The sequence below is a fragment of the Sciurus vulgaris genome (assembly GCF_902686455.1).
Source record: "Sciurus vulgaris genome assembly, chromosome: 5".
Lineage (NCBI taxonomy): Eukaryota > Metazoa > Chordata > Mammalia > Rodentia > Sciuridae > Sciurus > Sciurus vulgaris.
In genome coordinates this window covers 111,540,613-111,556,666 of record NC_136465.1, presented here as the reverse complement: position 1 = coordinate 111,556,666, position 16,054 = coordinate 111,540,613, and the positions used below count along the sequence as shown (strand labels likewise).

Below are 16,054 nucleotides of genomic sequence, written 5' to 3'. Positions count from 1 at the left end.
GTGACAACCCCTGTCCTAACCAAAGGGTTTTTTTAAAAACCAATTTTGCAGTCACCTTGTGTAGCTTCCTAGTTTTCCTGTCTTAGGAGCTAGGGCTCCCAACCTGCTTGCCTGGATGGGTGTGGGGTTACCTTATGACTTTCAGATGTTCTAAGCACTAAAAAGATTATCATGACCTTATTCAGTGAAAATCAGTTCAACTGCAAAAATTTTTTTAAAAATTTAAGAAGGTGAACAAAATTGTTAAAATTTCCATGACAGGGCTGACAGCACTGCATGTAAATAAAATGAAGGCCCACTGACAACTAAAAAAGAAAAAAATTTTCCATGACAGTCGGGTGTGGTGGCGCATGCCTATAATCCTAGTGGCTCAGGAGGCTGAGACAGGAGGATTGCAAGTTCAAAGCCAGACTCAGCAATTTAGTGAGGCTCTAAGCAACTCAGTGAGACCCTCTCTAAATAAAATATAAAATAGGGCTGGGGAAGTGGCTCAGTGGTCAAGCACCCTTGGGTTTAATCCCTGGCCCCAAAATAAAAATTCCATGACAAATTTGATATTTTATGGGAAATGTCAAATTCTGAATAAATATTACTCAGTGGTCCTGCTTTGCTGGTACCTGGCACTCATGATGCCTGTTGGGTAGAGTAGATATTCATGGTCATTTCCCTCTGTGGGAAGCTGGGAATTTAGGGGAACCATAGTACACTGTTACTTTCCTCATTTGGAGTACTTTCCTGCTGGTATCAAAACTTAGAAGGCTTGGCATTTCCTTAACATTTTATTTTAAAAAATTTTAAATTTACAGAAAACTGGCAATAATAATACAATGAATGCATATATACCTTTCACTTAGATTCATTAGCTGTCAACGTTCCTCCATTTGCTTTTTCTCTTTGGTTTTGCTGAACCATGTGAGAGTTGCAGACATCAGCTTCATTCCTAAGTACTTCATCATGCATATCCCAGGAACAGAGTAATTTCCATATAGCCATATCACAGTTATTACACTTGGGAAACTTAACATTACACTAATATCTAATCTCACTTTCCCCAACTGTCCCATTACTGTCCTTATTTTTTTGTTTGTTTGTTTTAAATCTTGGATCCGAGCAGGGTGAGGTGATGGATATCTATAATTCCAGCTATTCCACAGGTTGAGGCAGGAGGAGCACACGTTCTAGGCCAGCCCGGGCAAGTTAATAAGACCCCATCTCAAAAAAAAAAAAAAAAAAAAAAAAAAGGTCTGCAGATGTAGTGCAGTGGTAGAGTGCTGCTTGGGTTCATTCTCCAGTCCACTCCACAAAAAATTCCAGACAGGGGATGTGCCTCAGTGTATAGTACTTTAGTACTTGCCTACTTGCCTACTATACACAAGGCTCTGGGCTCTATCCTCAGGAAAAAAAAAAAAAAAAAAAAAGGAAAAAAAAAATCTATGTAATTCACATCTTCAAATTTCCTCATTTGTTAAGTGCATTTTCACTTAAGATATTTTCAATTTATGGTGGGTTTAAATACATAGGATGCTGAGGAGCATCTATGTATATATAACAGATAGAAATTTTAAAAATTTTCCTCATTTATGACCAAGCAGAGTGGCACATGCCTATAAATAGTCCCAGTGACTCAGGAGGCTGGGGCATGAGGATTGAAAGTTCAAGGCCAGTCTCAGCAACTTAGTGAGGCCCTAAATATCCTAGTGAAACACTGTCTCAAAATAAAAGATAAAAAGGGCTGGAAATATAGTTCAATTGTAGAGCACTCCTGGGTTCAGTCCCCAGTACCGAAAAAAAAAATAAAAAAGGAAGAATGAAATAAAGAAAGAAAGGAAGGACGAAAGAAAGAAAGGAAGGTAGGAAGGAAGGAAGGAAGGAAGGAAGGAAGGAAGAAAGGTGAAGAAATTTCCTTATTTGTAAAAGGGGTTAATTTTGATGGGTTTGGGTTTGGGAGGGACTCAAAAAGTCAAGGAGAAAGCCGGATTTTGAACAGGGCCTGAATGATGACTAATGGCCACCTCACTGTGGCAAGCTGACCAAGATGGCCACAAATGATCCTCATCTCTTGGTATTCATTCCCTCTTTATTTCCCTTCCCTTGAGTATTAGCTGGCCTACTGACTTGCTTCTGATCCACAGAACACAGCAAAAGTGATGGAATGGCCTTTTGATGAGGCTACAAGAGATCACAGATTCTGTTTTATTAGCAGACTTTCTTGCTGGCTTTGAGGAAGCAAGCTGCCATGTTGGAGAGCCCCATGTGGCAAGGAGCTGAGGTCCTCAGTCCAATAGCCAGCAAGAAACAGAATCCTATCAACAATCACATGAGCTTGGAATTGGATTCTTCCCCATTCTAGCCACCTACAAAACTGAAGCCCCAGTTAAGCCCTTGCTTGTACTTTACGTGACTATGAAACAGAGCATTCTGCTAGCCATGCCCAGACTCCAATGAAATAATAAATGTGTGTTGTTATAAGCTACTAAAAAACAGCCTTGCATATGGAAGTCATTGTCATCTCCCTCACCCCGCCCCTTTTAAATTTTGAGACAGGGTCTTACTAAATTGTTGAAGGTCTTGCTAATTTGCTGGGGAGTGGACTTAAACTTGTGATCCTCCTGCCTCAGTCTCCTAAATTTCTGGGATTATAGGTGTGTGTCACTAAGCCCAGCATCATCCCTTTTTACTGAGGAAACTAGGGCTCAGATAGGCTTGATCAATTGTCTAATGTACCAGTCATCTTCTTGGTTGCAAAAATAGAAACAGACTCTAAATGATGTGAGCAGAAAAGACATTTATTTGGAAGGATAGTGAATGATTTGCTCACAGAAATGATGGAAAGGCCAGAGAACCCAGGCTTAAAAATCAGACAGGAACAAAGGGAAATTGGATAGAAAGAATGAAGAGTCTAGTTCTAGTTCCTGTCCCTGCTGCCGAGACCAGAATTAATACTAAACTGTCCTAGCTTCTTTACATCATTAGCTTTAGGCTCAAAGCTGGCAGTTGGGAGTGTCCCATCATCTGAGTGTGGGTCAGCTATGCAACTGCTGGTGATTGGGATCAGCTGGCAGTAGGTGCTCAAAAATGGTTTATTCAACTCGCAAACAAAAGGTCCATTTGACATTGTGTACAGAATAAATTGAGGGTTAGCTCATGCCTTGAAGACTCAGACACTGATGTAGCCCTTTGCTCCAATGCAATGACATTCTCAGTACTTCCCAGATTTCTGGAATTTCCCATACAGCCCCTGAGTAGTATGCCCCTGGGAGCTCTAAGCCAGATGGAGGTAGTGAAATGCTGGGAGATGAACTATGGGTGGCAGTGTCAGGAATGTGCCATCAGAGGGCGCTTGAGACTCAGAAATTTACCAAGGAGACTTGGGGAATTGGTGTAGCAGAACAGGGTGGTGGAAAAGGCTGAGGAAGTCTGGCTTGAGTGGGGCTCAGGCAAGCTGGGCTGTGGGTACCCAGATAAGGACCAGCAGTGGTATGGGCCTCAAGAGGTTTCTCTGGTCCTTGAGGTCCTGGTTGCACTCTCTTCCCACTCTGGGAGCTTTGGGTTCCCCTGGTCTTTGCACTGAGACCTTGAGAGGACTTTGAACTCTTTATGACATCAATTCTCTAACTGTAAACACTCCCGGACACCATCAATCCCAGTTCAGCCCTGGGGAACAGGGCAGGGTTGTGGGTGGGGCAATGGGTGTGCCTCTGGCCCTGCAAATGGGGTAGGGTTGAGGTGGTCAATAGCAATCCCACCTAAGAACTTCCTTGGCAGTAAGTCAGAAGGAGGCCAAATGTGGCTTCTCTTTTGGACTGGAACTTCCAGTGTTTAGCACAGTAGATGCTCATGAAATATTTGTCCCCTGTCAAAAATTATTTGATGTGAATAAATCATGCAGAGGGAAACAAAGAAGGTCACCTGGGCATTCCAACTCCACAATATTTCTTGAGTCCTTCCACTTCTTAACCTCCCACTATTACAGTCCTTTCCCAAGCCACTGATCTTTTCACCTGGACCACTATAATAGCTTCCTAAGTGGTTTCTTTTGCATCCCTTGATCCTGTCATTTATTCTCCACCCAGCAGCCAGCATGATCTTTTAAAACCATAAGTCAGATCATGCCACTTCCGAGCTTAACACCTTCCAAAGGCTTCTCTTTACACTTTGAATGAGATCCAAACTCCTTACCCTGGCCTATGAGCCTCTGCACTAGCCAGGGCATGCCTGCCTCTCTGACCTCATCTTCTACTGTTTTCAGCCTCACTGACTTTCTGTTTCTTGAGCGCCGGGAGCTTGTTATTGCTTCAGGGCTTTGCATTAGCTGTTCCCTCTGCCTGAAATGCTCTTTACCCAGATTCTTTGCATGGCTGCGTCTTTGTCATTCAGGTCTCCAAGTAAATGTCATTTCCTCAGCTCTCTTTAAAACCCAAACTAGGTTTCTCCCCCAGTCACTTCCAATCTATCCCAATGCTAATCATTGGTCACCATAGCACTGTTTATCATTAACTGTCTTCTCATCTATTCATTTGTTTCTGGAAGGCAAACTCCACAAGAATAGGGTCTGTTGAGTTCAATTCCTGTATCCCCAGCATCTATTAATAGAACAGTGTCTAACATATAGTACACACTCAAATGTTTGTGGAATGCATGAATATAGTGGGGACCAAAGGGAATGGGGAATATGTGTTATCCCTCTTGAGTTGACATGGGGGGCAGGTTGTGGGATAGGATTGGCCAAGGACTATACCAATTCTGGACCCTAGAGGAAGCTGAGTCTCTGAGAGTCTTAGTAGTAGCAGAAACCATGTTAAGGGTGGTAAAACGGAAAGGACATATTTGCTGGTTTGTATGAATGTGGATTGAGTTTACTTTTTTTTTTTTCCCTTGAGGTACCAGGGTACCAGGGACATTTTACCACCGAGCTACATCTCTAGCCCTTTTTACATCTTATCTTGAGACAAGGTCTCACCAAGTTACCCAGGGTGACCTCAAACTTATGTTCTTTCTACCTCAGCCTCGAATGTAGCTGGGATTACAGGTATTTATCACCATACCTGGCTTATATATTTCTTTCTTTTTGCAGTGCTGAGGATCGAACCCAGGACCTAGCATGTGTTAGGCAAGCACTCTACCTCTGATCTACATATAGCCTTAGCCCTTACAGATCTTTTGTACTTTCAGAAAATGAAATGTGCAGAAATCTGATCTTTGAAATAGAAAAGTTAGGGAATAGTTCTTTGCATCGTTAAAGCTTAGCTGTTATTTAAGCAACCCATGGAATGCTCAGGGGACTAAAGCCTATCCATGTTATATTACAGGGTATTTTCAACACTGCATATTTATAGAGTGCTGTCCAGATACTTAGAGCTTTATGGAACTTGCATTTACATATAATACATGCTCCAAGTAGGAATTTCCTCTTCCTGAAAATGAGAGGTTGAGAATACATCCCTCTTATGACTGTGGTCTGTATTATAAAAAACCAAAACGGCCATTGAGACCAAGCTAGACTTGGAGAAATACAGTTTCAGCTGTCTGCCTCTATTTTTCTTTCTCTTTGTCACAGTTAAAACTTTTCAATTAATTCCTGATTTATTGTTTATTCTTTACCCTTGGATAAGAAGGTCCTTTTTGAATATTTTACTTACTGCAGTGATTTTCAAACTTGGTTCAGTAGGATTGGTGTTCCACAAGCTGGATCAAGGGCACTGCCTTGGAAATTGAATAATAACCAACTTATTCCACTACAAGTAAAAAAAAAAAAAAAAAAAAAAAAAAATAGAATTCTCTCCATTTTAAGGTTTTTCCATATTATTGTCTAGTACTTGTGATACTTGCTATTCTAGAATTTTAAAAATCTGTCATAGCACAAATTATGTACTGAATTATTGTAATATATTAATATTTAATCATATTCTGCTAAGGGTTCTGTTTCTTTGAAGAACTCAGGATAGGGCTGAGAACCAGCCTTAGAGACTTCATGTTTCCTGCTCACCCTACAAACCTTTCTAACAGCCCAGATGCATTTCAGAGACACATGATTTGGTTGAAACATGTCCAGAAGGGGCAATCCTCTGTCATTGGAAGGGGAGAACAAAGACTCAAACTCTAACCTGTTGGTCTGAGGACTCTCTGCCCCTTTACAGTTGCTAATGACAGTAGTTCTCACACCTCTGGGGTCACAGAAGCTAGAGATCAAAGGTCCACTGCCCATCAAAATATTCCCCATAGCCAAATGGGGACAAAGCCAGCAGAAGAATGTCTGTGCTTCCAAGGACACATCAGGGAAGGACTGGCACAATTCATGTCTGTAATATACACAGACAATCATGGTAAGGTAGAATAAAAAGAGCAGTGATCTGGGTCAGTGGCTATGAATTGTGGTTCAACTCAAGTCACCAACTGTCTGTGTGAGTGGGTAAGTCATCTCACATCTCAAGGATTTGATTTTTTTGTAATTAGTGTAGCAAAGTGGTTGCAAATCTTTTGCCAGACTGCAAGAGTTCATAATCTGAATCTACTGCTTACTGTCTGATCTTGAAAAAAATTGTTGTAGCTCTCTGTGCCTTATTTGTCTCATCTCCAAGCTTGGGAAGGTAATAATAGTATCAGAAGTGTTTTGAGGAGTAAATGAGTTATTTATTAATTATAATTTATTTATTTTATAAATTTTGAGGCAGGATCTTGCTAAGTTTGCCTAACCTGGCTCAGAATTTAGTATTCTCCTGCCTCAGCCTCCTGAATTGCTGGGATTACAGGTTTGTGCTACTGCATCTGGCTTAAATGAGTTATTTAACATCAAGGTTTTAGGAGAATATTCAGCACATAGTAAATGCTATATAAAATTTTGTTATTATAATTACTAAAAGTATAACAGCTGAATTAGATCATCTTTAAGACTTCTTACTGTTTGAATAGCCTATAGATTGAACCCAGGGGCACTTTATTTCTCAGCTACATCCTCTTTTTAAAAAATTGGAGACAGGGTTTTACTAAGTTGCAGAGGTTGACCTGGAACTTGTGAACCTCCTGCCTTGGCCTCCTAAGTAGGTAGGATTACAGGTGTGCAACACCACAACTGGCTAGCCTACAAATTTAAACATTCAATAATTGAGCATTTCCCACATGCCTAGCACTAGTTTATGTTTCCTATCTATGGAATAAGAGATTAGAATCATTCTAAAGGTCCCAACAATCTATAGTGCTAGTGCTAGAAACAGACTTGGTGGTGGGGATCCAAGCAGGGCTGATGGTGGCCCTGCTCTCCAGGAACTGAAAAAGGAGCTTGGGGGTCCAGACTGACATACCTGCTGTCTTGAGTAGAGGCAGCCAGTGCGACTTAATATACCCAGAGAAGGACCCCTAACAATATTTTTTTTCCAGCTTCCTTGATTGGTGTACAAGCTTTTTTCCACTCCAACATAAAATGAAGGAAAAAGTCTTCCATTCCAAAATATAAAATTTCATTTTATACCCAATTTTTTTTGACAGTACAGGGAGTAGAGTCCAGGGTCTCACACATGCTAGGCAAAGCACCCTCCTCTGCACTATGTCTCCAGTTGCTCCTCTATATTTCTTTATCTTGATTGTTTTTGCATTTCCCCTGTAGCCCATAAACACATAATTCTAAGAGGTAGATGGTGGATATTTGATTCGAGTTGGAGAGGAAATTTTGATAGTGGTAAGAACACTGCCTATTTGAAGACAGAAATCAGGCAAAGAGGCCCCACAGGTCAAATTAGAGGCCAGGCCTGCACAACTGCCAATCATATATGGTAGAATAAACTACCACTTATTTTCATTTCCCATTTTCAAACATTATAACCAACATTTTGCTATCTACTCTTGAAACCCTTAGAAAAAGACATGGCAGATGGTTTTATCCCCATTTTGTAGATGAGGCTCCAAGAGAGTAAGTGATTATTTATCCAAGGTGATAAATGGCAGTGATATATGGCTAATAAATGATGGAAATTTCCTAACTCTTCCCCTGTGTTCATTATTTCAAGCTCTGTTCTGGGCTTAGGAATCTTGGTGAGAATTTGGAGTGGACAAACTAGGGCCTTGAAGGACAAGAATATATGGAGGGCTGAATCTGAGGAAGAAACAGCTTTAGATATCAGCCTGGAAGAGGACTGCGGTAAGCAGTGGGATATTGGGTGGGGAAGGTGCTGGCGGGGCTGAAATGGAAGGAGGAGCTACAGGTCTGGCTGAGTGAACTGGGGGCCGCGGGCCGGGACGCGGGAGGGGTGGGGGCTCTTAGGGAAGCCTGGCGGGCTGCCTTCTTCCCAGTTCTGGAGGAATGGTACCCCCTCTTAAGTCAGCCTCACCCACGTCCTTGGAATTAACCCTCCTCTACTTTCTGGTTGCACCAGCATTCTAACCCTCAAAGAGTTAAGGGAGCTTTCACACGATTTTCCCATCTCCCAGGTAACTTGGGCAGCTGCTTCAAACGCGAAATAAATAAAAGTCCCAAAGAATTTCTCAGTTCTTGTATCTGGTAATGCACACACCCGCTTCCCGCGGAGAAGCACAAACCTTTGGGTAAAAGGTACCAGGGGAGGGACTCTGCAAGTTAGCAGGTGCGGGGAGGTGTGGGGAAAGGGCCACTCAGAGAGTGTAGGGCCAGAGGGCGACACCGAAAACGCCTCTTCCCACATCCCCCTTCTATGCCCCGGGCGCTGCAGGTTCGCGCGGGACCGAAGCCCCCCGAGGGCTGGGGGGAGAGGAAAGAAGTGGTGTGTCGGCAAGCAGGCCGCACACACCTGGCGCCTTGTGGAATGAAATTTTAATTAATTATTAAACTCAGTTCCCGCGGGAGGGAGCGGGGCCGCCGAAGGGAGGGCGGGCAAGGCGGGGCGGGGGCTGCGGCTGGGGCGGGTGGAAAGGAGGGGTGGGGAGTGAACGCTGGGCTCCGGCTCTACCCCTGGGGACCCCGACAGGAAGGAAGCCGACCCTCGGTGGGCGGGGTGGGACGTTTTCGCAGTGTGAGGGTGGGTTTGTTGGCGCGCAGACCCCTGGGGTGAGGGTGGGCTGGGATGCTGGAGGATGTTGCTCTGGGGTGAAGGGATGGGGGAGCGATGCGCGGCTCCCCCCGCCCGCCCGGGTCTTGATCCCAGAACAGTAGCCGCTTGTTTTCTCAAGACTCGGGGAGGAAGCGGCTGGAGGAGAGGAAGGGGCGCGCGGAGGGAGAGGGTCCCATTCTTCGATCTCCCCCGACTTCGACTGGGTTCCTCGGAAGGGGAATGGGCAACTCTGCCCCCGCTCCTGGGGAGGGGGAGGGGGTACCCAGACAAAAGGAGCTTGTGCCTTTAAGGCGGGGAGTCCGGGAGCCGGCGGGGAGGGGACTTCTGGATCCGGGGTAGAGGGCGGCTGCGCTGGACAACAAGGGAGGGGGCGAGGGCTGCTCGGACGGCTGGACGGCGGGCGGGACAGCCGGGACGCGCGGACACGGAGCAGGACCGCGGGACGGCCGGCCGGCCGGCCGGAGCCCGCAGGGGCGGCGGGGCGGGGACCCCGGGGAGGCGCCGACCCGGGCCGGCAGGTGAGCCCGCGCGGAGCTGTGCTGGGGAAGTGGCCGCGCCGGCACTCGGGCTGCGGGGCTGGAGCACACCGGCGCGGCTCCCGACGAGTTTCTTTTGGTGGGGGCAGCGAATCTGGGGATGGGAAGTCTCGACTATTTGGGGGGAAACCTGAGGCAATGGGGCTGGCGAAGAAGGTCCTGGAGATGGGGGATGAAGGGGTCCTCGCTCCCGGCTGGAGGCTCCCCACCCTCTCTCCCCACCACACGCTTCCCTTCCTCCACTCGCTGGAGTTTCCAGCCTTGCCCTGAAGTCGGGCAGAAGCATGTACTGGGGGAGGGGCTGGCCTGTGGGTTTGGAGCGGGCCGTGGGGTGAGTGTCTAAGTTTAGGGTAGAGTGTGATTGTATTTAGGGGAGAGGGAAGCTGTCTGCTGGAGTCTCCCTCGCCCCCAAGCCTTTGGAATGAAAGGGGTGGTGTCAATCCCCCTTTTCCCCCAAGGCCTGCTGCAGTGGGGTAGAATTTATTCAGAGCAGACTCAGAGGTGGTGGTCGGGGGAGAGAGGTGGAATTAGGTAGTGAGAGACCCTTTCCCAAAACCTTTCCCTTGCCAGAGTCCTGCTGTGAACTGGAAGACCCTGGTGGGTTGTATGGTTGGGGCTGGATGTGGGAACCCTTTGCAGCCCTTAGGGAGAGCTGGGAAGAGAAGAAAAGGCAGCGCTGAACCTACAGCTACAGGCCTTGGGGAGGCTCCTCTACATCTGGAAAGGCCTGGAATTGAGGCCCATGTCCCAGCATGGTGGGCGGTGCTGGCACTCTTGGGCTCCGCCTGGGCGCCTCTTTTGCCATGAACTTTCTGAAGTTGTTTTAAAACCCCTGGAGCCTTTTGCCAAGGAGGGCAGGGGCAGATGGCCCCTGGGGATGGGATGGATGAGAGGTGGCCAGGAAGAGGATTGAGCCAAGCAGTGGGCAGAGCCATCCTTGGGGCTGGGCTTCGGTTTCCCCAGACTCTGGTCTCAGGCAGAAGGATCATGATTTGGGAGGGACTCAGAGGTCTGGGAGGCACTGGGCCTGGGACTGAGGGCTGAATGGGACATAGCTCCATTTATGGGAGCCTGTGATTCCAGAAGCAGCAGATCTGTGGGAGAAAGGGTCTAAGACTCAGGGAAGGAGGTCAAAGATTCAAGGGTCAAGCTCCTGATTGCTGGTAAGGGAGGTGGTCTGTGTTCTAGGTATTCATAGTGATGGGCTCTTAGACAGGGGTAGGGGACCATACAGAGAAGTTTTGTGGCTTGAAACAGTGACATCCCCTGTTTCCTACCAAAATAAGCCTGGCACAGGGTGCCAGGAGTACTGGGAGTCCAGCAAGTTCTCCAGGATGGGCAGAGCCTGCAGTGGAGCCCAGGGTGGGATGGTTACAGTCGGTTGGACAGTTACAGAGCTCTGAAGCTATTCCCTTGTGGGGTCACAGTGTTCTTGGAAGGGTGATATGTTCCCCTGGACAGGGTCTGCCCCTTCCTCTGTGGGTATAAGCCAGATGCTAGATTGTGCTTCCAGGGGGCTGGGAACATGGCCAGAAAGAGGTCCTTTGGGAACAGAGGTCTGGGTCAGTGGAGGCTGGAGATAAGAACAGGGCAGGGGACTGGTGAATGGAAAGAGACTGAAACAAAATGTCATGGGGGTGGGGTGGGAAACCTGCTCAGCCTGAGTTCTATCCTCAGCAACTCTGGGGACTGACAGCTGAGGACTCAGGGACTGATAGAACCAATCATCTAACTGGCTGAAAGGATGTGTTTTCTTACTCATGACTAGTCTTTCCATCTCTTGGACACTGGCAAAGGTTTGGGTTCAAAGTGTTGTAGGGTGGGGAGAAGGACTAATATTTACCAAGTGTGTACCATATGACAGGTATTATTAGATTATTTCCCCAGGACCATTATTATTCCCATTTTATAGATGAAGAAAATGATGCAGGGTGGTTAAATAACTTGTCCAAGGTGGTGTAGCTAGCAAATAATCACACTAAGGTTTGAAACCTGGTCTCATGCCAAAGGTGCTTCTAAGGAAGTATTTTCAAGAGTCAGGCTTTATTTGGTGACCTTTTCCAAATGCCAGCCTGACCAAAAGTCTTGTAGTCTGAACTGTCCTTCCAGATGATGCTGTTGGTGATGTTAAGAGTTTGAATGGCATGCTGCTGTATGGAATATAGGAGAAGGGATGCCAACACAACTTGGCTGAGGAGATGGAGGTTTTGGGGTTTGCAGAGAAGTCCCAGCTTGCCTTGTACTTCGTGGTGTCTGAAGCACTGCTCAACTGGCATGGGTGTCTGGTTTTGTGGCCACCTGGGGCAAGCACTGGGTACACTTCCTTCCAGTTCCCTAGTGAGTACAAATGTCAATGTTGCTCAGCAGGTTTAAGTACAAGGGGCCACTCAGGGTGCCCTGTGGGCAGGTGGGAATACAGGCATCCACCGATGACAGTTCTTTCATGTTCATCTACTCTTGACCTGGGCTCAGTTAGGAGACATGTGAGAGCTGTTGTCATGGAGTCTTCCCACCACAGACCAAAGCTCCGTCCCTCCAGGAAACCTGGGATCTAAGACTGATTTGGTTACCTAGGATCTCTATAACTTGGGCCAGACATGTAAAACTGGCATGGACTTCAGCTAGCTAGCTAGTTTGTTTGTTTGTTTGTTTATTTATTTATTTCTGTTGAATTTGTCCTGTGCCCCAGGTGGCCACAGGATCAGCTTCATAGCGTTTTAATGAATATCAGATGGAATTAGGCATGTGAAAAGACTGAAAAGTTTAAAACATAAAGTACATGACAAGTATAATTCACCCAGCAGCCATCCATCCACTCAGCAAATATTTATTTATATCCTACTAAAGTGTTGTAGATTCTGAGTGAGCAAAACAGGCCCAAATCCTTGCCTTCATGAAGCTGACATTCCAGTTAGGAGAGACAATGAACAAATAAGAAAAATATATAGAATGGCAGTTGCTGATAAGAGCTGAGGAGCACTAGAAAGTATAAAGCTGGGAAGAGAGATAGGGAGCCCCAGGAAAAGGAGTTGCTATTATAATAGAGTGGTCAAAGAAAGCCTCACTGATAAGGGGGACATTTGGGCTGTGACCTAGAGGAGCTCTTGTTCCAGATGGGGGAACAGCAAACACCAGACAGAGTTCCAGGCTGGCCTGAGCTCAGTGTATTGGGGGAACAGCAGAGAAGCTAATGTGACTAGGTGGAGTGAGGAAGGCAAAGAGTTAGGATATCATTATTAGCTGTTATTTCATGTTAACTGCTCCATCTCCATGCCCTTAAGCTTGCTAGCTTTCTATCCTTTCAATACGTATTTATTGAGTCCCTAAGCCAGGTCCAGTACATGGCTCTGGTGATAAAAGTGATAAAATTGAGATAATACCTGCCCTCACAAAGGTTGTAGGTAGAGTGGGAGGGGCATTCATTACACAAGGAATTATTTAATTATAATTGCAATGAATACTATGGAGGAAATGTACAGGGGTAAGGGACCAAACTTAGTTTGGGTGGGGGAGCTTGGAATTCATCCCTGAGGAATTACACTTAAGCTGTGACCTGACTGAGAAGTTGAATTTAGCTTGATGAAGTGTACAGGGTGTGTGTGAATGATGAGGAAGGATGTGGAAAGAGATTCCCTTTAGTACAGAGGTCATCGATGTACAGCTCACAGGAGAACTCATTCCACAGACATGATTTATTTGGCTTGCAGTGTTGCAAATGTGGATAGGTTGCCAGTGTTAAAGAATCAGGAGATGTCACATTGAAATCCAGGGTTTTATCCTTTAGTTTCTGTTGAAAAATCAGAAGCTTCGGCCCCACTAGGACACCGGTGGCAATAATCTATGGGTGCTAGGTAGTGATTACCCTCCATGCTCAAGGTGTGAATCGTTCCTTCCAGTTCTCCTGAGCTATGGGTTGCTTCACTCCTTGACATGGGCTCTTGTGTTTGTGACCACCAGGAAATCAGTGCCTTTAGGGAAGAGGTGAATTGTTAAGCGTACTGGCTTTGGCTTAGAATCTTGGTTCTTGCACTTTTGTGCTTGCTGGATCCTGGGCAAGTTTCTTCATCTCCCAGTGTCTTCATTCCTCACTTGTTGAATGGGGATGCCACTTCTTACCTCAATGTAGTTTTATGAACATGATATGTATGAAGTGCTTAGCTGGGCCGTGGGAAGTGCTCAGGTGATGCACCACTAAAGATGGCAGTAACCCTGATGGTGTTGTTAAGACCATCTCATGCCTTTCCTCCCAGCAGCATGTCATGGTTTAGTGGTCTCCTGGTACCCAAAGTGGATGAACGGAAAACAGCCTGGGGTGAACGCAATGGGCAGAAGCGTCCACGCCGTGGGACTCGGTCCAGTGGCTTCTGTACACCCCGCTATATGAGCTGCCTCCAGGATGCAGAGCCACCCAGCCCCACTCCTGCAGCTCCTGCTCGGTGCCCCTGGCAGGATGAGGCCTTCATCCGGAGGGCTGGCCCAGGCAAGGGCATGGAGTTGGGGCTGCGGGCAGTGGCCCTGGGGTTTGAGGACACTGAGGTGACAGCAGCAGTTGGAACAGCTGAGGTGGCACCCGATGTGGCACCCAGGAGCCAGCGATCTTGCTGGCGCCGTCTGGTGCAAGTGTTCCAGTCAAAGCAGTTCCGCTCAGCTAAGCTGGAACGCCTGTACCAGCGCTACTTCTTCCAGATGAACCAGAGCAGCCTGACGCTGCTGATGGCGGTGCTTGTGCTGCTCACCGTGGTGCTGCTCGTTTTCCATGCAGCGCCCACACGCCCTCAGCCTGCCTACGTGGCCCTGCTGGCCTGTGCTGCCACCCTCTTTGTGGTACTCATGGTGGTATGTAACCGACATAGTTTCCGCCAGGACTCCATGTGGGTGGTGAGTTACGTGGTGCTGGGCATCCTGGCGGCTGTGCAGGTCGGGGGCGCCCTGGCAGCCAACCCGCACAGCCCCTCTGCAGGCCTCTGGTGCCCTGTGTTCTTTGTCTACATCACCTACACACTCCTACCCATCCGCATGCGGGCTGCTGTGCTCAGTGGCCTGGGCCTCTCCACACTGCATTTGATCTTGGCTTGGCAACTCAACCGTGGCGACACCTTCCTCTGGAAGCAGGTGGGTGTGGAGGGCACTAGGATGGGAATGGTAAGGAAGGGCAGGGGAGTCATGGGTGGATCCTGAGTGTGGGGATTTCTAGCTGTGTTTGGAAGGCCAGGTTTGAGGAATGGGACTCCAGTTAGAATCTGGCAGGGGATACTGCTGGGGGAAGGAGGGTTCCAGAACCTGCCTGTGGTCTGTCACCATAGACCACAATCTCTAGCTCTTTGGCCTGAGCCTGCTGAAATAATGCAGCCTGCAGAGACAGGATGTAGGACTGGAGGTAGGGATGTGGTGTTTAGTCCCTGGGCTGTGGTGGGACTGAGTAAATTGTGCAGGTTGTATACTCTTTCCCCAAGTTGCCCCTGAGACTCAGGCCCTGGTACCATCCCGAAGAGCAACTCTAGGTGGTGATCTGGAGGGATGAGCAGATTTTGGATGGAATTGGTAAGGAAGGGTTCACCTCTTTCCTGGACTAAGGCCATTTCTGAGACAAAGAAGGTAGAGAGCTTGGGTCTCTCTGGAGCTGGGGGTGATTTGAATGAGCTTGTACTACAGAAGAGAGGAGCACTGGAATCTGATGTCCACCCATCTTGGTACACTGGGTGCCAGGGGTCTGGCAGTCCTGCTCTGAGGTTTTCTGAATATTCCAGCTACTGTCTTGGGGTGCTGAGTGTGGGTGAAATGGGGTTCAGTAGCACCAAATGGAGTGAGAATAAGGGTGTGATTGCAGCAGACCTGGTTGTCCAATGTGTTGCATCCTGCTCTGTGGGATCTTAGACAACTAACTCGCCTTTCCAGCCCTAGTTTCCCAGTCTGTAAAAACCAGGGTAAAAATAACCTGTACCTTGTAGTGTTGCTGTGAGGACTTTATCCTTCCCCGAGTGGAATAGAACCTGATAAGTCAGGGTTCCCACCTGTGGCAGTGACCTGTGGGGAGTGCTATAAGGGTTTTGGGGAAGCTCCTTTCAGAGACATGTTGGTGGGTTCTCATGCTATGGTGCAAAGGCCAGGCTGCTGTTGGTACAGTTCCCTAGTCAGCACATCATATGGGCCATCATTGGCACGCAGGCTTGAGTGCTGACCTCTGCTTCACTCAGCATGCCAGGGACTAGCCTCTGCCTTGCCCAGGGCTTGTGGTCTGTAGCCCACCCTGGTCTCACCATGGAGAGAAAGTTGCCTGGGGCTCCCAGGGTGAGAAGCTTGGTGCTCTGGCATGATGCCCTTCCCCGCCCAGCCTGTGCTCCAGAACACAACGTACCTTTTTAAAAGTAACTTTATAGCCGTTTGTTTGTGGAGCACGTGCCTGTAGGGCACTATTGAACCTCTTAAAGCGATAGGTCCTTCTGTCCCTTGCTGGTCCTCTAGCTTTTCTTTCAGGTTGTTAAGGTGGGCTTTGGGGCTAGA

General features: G+C 47.4%; 1 protein-coding gene across 3 annotated transcripts in view; it reads left to right on the top strand.

Moving 5' to 3' along the window:
• Positions 1 to 8,887: 8,887 nt before the first annotated feature.
• ADCY6 (adenylate cyclase 6) overlaps positions 8,888 to 16,054 on the top strand; it is a 21,039-nt gene continuing 13,872 nt past the window's right edge. The window contains exons 1-2 of one of the 3 annotated variants that reach the window (XM_079139500.1): positions 8,888 to 8,984; positions 13,807 to 14,665. In XM_079139500.1, coding sequence (XP_078995626.1) covers positions 13,808 to 14,665 — 858 coding nt within the window. In that variant the 5' untranslated portion in view covers positions 8,888 to 8,984; position 13,807. Of the gene's footprint in view, positions 8,985 to 9,378; positions 9,536 to 13,803; positions 14,666 to 16,054 lie in introns of those variants that run through there. The other 2 variants (XM_079139499.1, XM_079139501.1) reach the window with 2 other exon arrangements.